The following is a 4,855-nucleotide window of genomic DNA, read 5'->3' on the forward strand; positions in this document are numbered from 1 at the left end:
TTGCTCGGCCATAATGGAAGCATCCACCAATGACCATCACAGTGATGGGTGATGTAACTGTAGCCACCCCTGCTAAGTGTCTCATCTTATAATCTCAATATGTATCTCTAGTAATATTCCGTGGTTATTGAGTATCAAACATTGATACTATTCCAATGTGAAGCTATGCCCTAAAGAGGAAATGCTCGTGTACCATTCCCGCTATTTTAAGCCAGAGATCTCATTAAGTCAAAACTCTTCAACTAATATTGCTTGAATACTCGATTTGTGCTAGATTCTGCTCTGAGATACAGAAAATAAATCAGCCGCGGTCTTCATGGGGGTGACAGTCTATTATGAACACACACTCTGAGCAAATATAAGTACAGGTGTGGTGGGTGGGTGGTGCAGAGGAGAAGTGCAGGATCCAGGTGGCAAGGCCAGGACTAGGGGGAGGTGAGGGAGGTGCCCAGGAGGCACTCATATGACCCTGAGACTGAGGGCCCCTGACGGGTTGCACCTTAGGCACCTCCCCCTCCTCCCCCTAGTCGTGGCCCTGGCAGGTCTGAAGCCACTGTAGGAGAAGTCCAGGCAAGCCTCCAGATGTCCAGTGCCAGGATGGCTATGCTGCTGGTAGGATCCTGGAAGACTGTTTCTGCTGCCCACTCTCCCTTGGTCCTTCCAAGCCCAGTTCAATTGTCGGGACTTCCAATCAGTTCTATGAGCTACATAGCATCCTGACAAGAAATGTCCTTTCTGCTTAAGTCGGTCTCTGATGAACTCAAGCCATTACATCCAATGACAAATTTAAGGTGCGTCATCATCAAATATGTTGAGGAACGTTGCTGTATTCCATAAAGAACCCTTGTGACATTGGGCACCAGGATGTGGGACAATCGGACATGGCAGAGAGATGAAAAGATCAGTGGCAAAACTCAAGGCAGGAGGTCTGGGGTGGGAGAAAGAGGGAGGAGGCCAAGGAGGGACTGAGCCGAAGGGGTAGCCCTGAAAACAGATTGAACACTAATCGACTATTCAATCAATATTAGTTGAACAATTTTGACTTAATGAGATATATGCTTGACTTACAGGGCCCCTCCCCCTCCAAAGACTCAAGGGGCGATGATGGCAGACCTGTCATGAGAAGTGAACAGGAAGGCATCCTGTCTTTTTTTTTTTTTTTTAATTCAAGTTAGTTAACATACAGTGTAATCTTGGCCTCAGGAGTAGAACCCAGTGGTTCATCTCTTACATATGACACCCAGTGCTCATTCCAAAGAGTGGGAGGGCATCCCAAGTCTTCCTGGGAATCGAACGTGTGCTAGATTCTGTCCTGGGTGCTTCCTACCTGTGATTTCATTTAATCTAATGACACCCCTGTGCCTTGGGTGGGATGGATCCTCACTTTAGAGATGAGAAAATAAAACAGAGAGGGTTAAATGGCCTGCCCAGCGTCATGCAGCAGATATGTGACTCAAGGACTTGAACCCAGATCTTCTGATCCTGAATCCAGTGTTCAAAACTGTTTGACACGTCTGGTGATACTTAGACACTGAGGCTGGAGGTTTTCATGAAAAAAAAGGTGTGCTGGGGATGACTGAGTCAAGCCATAGGCTGAGGCCAATTTTAGTGTATGAAGGGACTGGATGGTAAGTAGGTGATGCTGAACAGAGCTTCCCAAGTCAGAATAAAGAATCAAATCCTTTTTGATTAATCAGATAAGTAGCAAGGGCTGGGAACACTTGAGACCGTGACCCAAATCATGGGGCTGGTAATGGGAAAATCCCCACTGTCTCAGTTCGGGATCAGTCTTAGAAAAAGACTAGCCCACAGTTCAAGATCATGTGGCCCCCACTGGGAGGAAAGGAAAAAGATGAAGTGGGAACCCACGTGGGGCCTGATACCTGCTCTCTGCAGGTGGAAGAAAACTATGAGACACAATCCAGGACTCCCTAACGGGGTAGAACTGGGGTTGTTATCAGGGGAGAGCAGTCACAGCCTTTTGGGCTGAAAGTAGAGAAAACGAAGCAGCAGGCTAAGAATGGGTTCTCATGTTCATCACAGATTCTTGCTTGCCTCCTCGACTTACCCTGAAACACCCCGAGATTCGGCCCCCCAAACCTGCAGTAGCCTGTATCTCGACTCTAAAGCTACACTGTCCAGCACGATAACCACTACCCACATTTAGCTATATAGATTAGATTAGATTGGATTCAATATTCAGTCCCCCTGTTACACTAGCCACATTTTTTTTTTCATGTCCTCATCGAGCTTACTGATTGTGGGGGGTGGGGGGGGGAGGATCTAAATAACAAATCACGTAATATGTACTTGTGGAATGATTTAAAAATCAAATGCTCTATGTTTGCATTACTGTCCCCCTGCCCCCCCACTTCCCCCCCCCACATTGACTTTATACGTACTCACATACCTTTAGAAAACATAGCATTGGTTGATGTTTTGGTTTCTATTTCGGGGGACGTCTTTCTTTTTTGCACCCCACAATATGTCTTGCAGCGTTAGGTAGATTGACATCCTCTTTTTTTTTTTTTTTCAACGTTTTTTTTTTGTTTTTTTGTTTTTTTTTTTTTTATTTATTTTTGGGACAGAGAGAAACAGAGCATGAACGCGGGAGGGGCAGAGAGAGAGGGAGACACAGCATCGGAAACAGGCTCCAAGCTCCGAGCCATCAGCCCAGAGCCTGACGCGGGGCTCGAACTCACGGACCGCGAGATCGTGACCTGGCTGAAGTCGGAGGCTTAACCGACTGCGCCACCCAGGCGCCCCGACATCCTCTTTTTTAAGTGAGACGTAGTGGTCATCGGTATGCATACTTCATTTCCGGGCTGATGGGCATTTAGAATGTTCTGGGGTTTTCCTTTTGCATTACAAACAAGGATGCAACTGGCGTCTCCACCCACTCACTCGCCACATCTCAAACGGCCAATAGCCACACGTGGCTAGTAAGCTACCATATTGGACACCGCGGAGCTGGGATGTTTCCATCATTATAGAAAATTCTCCTGGCAGTGCTGACTCTAGAAAACAGGAGTCAAATGGGTAGAATGAACACTCCTTATTTACATCATCTGGGCTGAACTGGGGGCCAGCAGGCTAGGAGCTAGGTGCCAAACAGACTAACCTACTGGTCTTCCCTGTTCTGTCTCACCTGCACGCACACCTCTCTTTGTTCTTGATTTGTAAGTTCAATGAGGCGGAGCTACCAGACACAAATGGGACAGTCGAGAATGATTTCGTAGAGCCGTGGGCTCCGATGACGTTGGGCTCAAAGTCGGGCGAGATGGGCCAGACTGCAGAAGTTACTCCAGGCTTCCGGTTGGGGGCAAGGATCTAGTTTTGACAGGTACGTGCTTGCGGTTGACACAACACTCAGTCTCATCACTGCATAAGAGTTAGAATACTTCACTGTCTTTACACGTTGTTCTGCACCTTCCCAACTTTTTCCAGCAGTGCCTGGCTGAAGTTAAAAAGGAGGGAGAGGACGGGGTCAGTCCTGAAATAAAGCAGAGGGCTGGGGAAGGGGGAAGGCACCCCGGCAGAGAAGACAGTAGTAAGGAAATAAGGAGATGTGCGGGGAGGAGTATTGGCCATTTTCCTTCCTTCTCCCATTTGTGTCGTCAGTCACAACCCCGACGTCCTCCCCAGGAGGCAGCTTCCCCTCCCTGGCCAGCTCCTTTGGGGGAGGCAGGAGCCTTCCCCCCCCCTCCCCCCACTAGGTTTTGTCTCCCTCATAATACAATGTAACCAGGTACCCAGTATCAGTTACTTTTTCCCTTTGCCCTCAGTCCCCTCTCTGACCCTATCAATGAAACGGGATGGGAGTCTGAAATACACCCATCTGGACATCTGCAAGTTTTCTAGGGCATCCGCAAAACTCCCAAGAATGTAACACTCCCTCCTCCACAACATCCTGGGCCTTTTTGTGCGTCTTAACCAGCCTAGATAATTAGCGGCTCCGGGGGACCCACAGCCTAGAGTGGCCCAGATAAATTAAAATTGCCTGAGAACGGTATCAGAATCCTCAATCAGAAATTCAGGAACCGTTTTCATGGAGGCAACAATAGCTCGAAAGCCAAATCCCCCCCCCGATGTTCTTAGAAAAGTGCCCATTTCCTCCATATTCCGCGCCTGCATCTCTCTCCTCCGTGTACCCTCCGCCCAGATCGTCATGTTCCACTTCTCCAAAGCACACCAGAGAAGATCAGAGTAGTCAAGTAATAGCACTGGAAAGATCAGCTGGTACAAGAGAACTCAAATTTTCCCCTGGCTACAGAGATCGTCCAGAGGCCTCCAAGGAGGCTGCCATTCTCCTAGTCCAGGCTGTTAGAGCCCCCAGAATTCCCTGAACATGACCCACTCCCGCTTGGGAGAGATCCTATTTACCTTGGGTAACCTGGGGCAGGAGCAGGCTAACAGTCAAAACCAGGAGAATACGCTTCATGAACGCTGAGGGCCGAGGGGGAGATTAGGAGGCTTAGAGGCTTCTGGGCTGGCAAGACACGCAGAGGTCTGCATTCTGGGCAGTCCAGACCGGTATTTATTGCCCCGAGAAGCACGGCAGAGCCATGATCAGTGAACCAGAAAGGGAACAGTCCCTTACGATTAGACAAGAAGACAAGTCATCAACCACACTGGTTGAATGGCCGCCGGATACCCCACCCTTGTCTAAACCTCCTGGGGAGGCTGGGACAGGGGGAAGAGACGTTAACAAAGAGAAGACACAGCCTTACCTTTGAGGACGTTTGCAATGTAACTGGGGAGCCAAGAAGGGGAAAAAATGCTTTCGCTAGTCATTCAGTTCTGGTAAAAGAAAAGAAAGGGCAGTGAGACCGAAAAGGAGTGATACTTCTGTGTC

At 48.7% G+C, this 4,855-nt stretch overlaps 1 protein-coding gene across 1 annotated transcript; it reads right to left on the reverse strand.

Moving 5' to 3' along the window:
* Positions 1-3,209: 3,209 nt before the first annotated feature.
* On the reverse strand, positions 3,210-4,497 carry DEFB121 (defensin beta 121). The gene is given in 2 exon segments (XM_025932531.2): positions 3,210-3,457; positions 4,384-4,497. Coding segments are annotated over 2 exon segments (216 nt in total). The 5' UTR covers positions 4,442-4,497; the 3' UTR covers positions 3,210-3,299.
* Positions 4,498-4,855: the final 358 nt, after the last annotated feature.

The sequence above is a fragment of the Puma concolor genome, chromosome A3 (genome assembly GCF_028749965.1).
Source record: "Puma concolor isolate L17-30 chromosome A3, mPumCon1.1.hap2, whole genome shotgun sequence".
NCBI classification, from domain to species: Eukaryota; Metazoa; Chordata; class Mammalia; order Carnivora; family Felidae; genus Puma; species Puma concolor.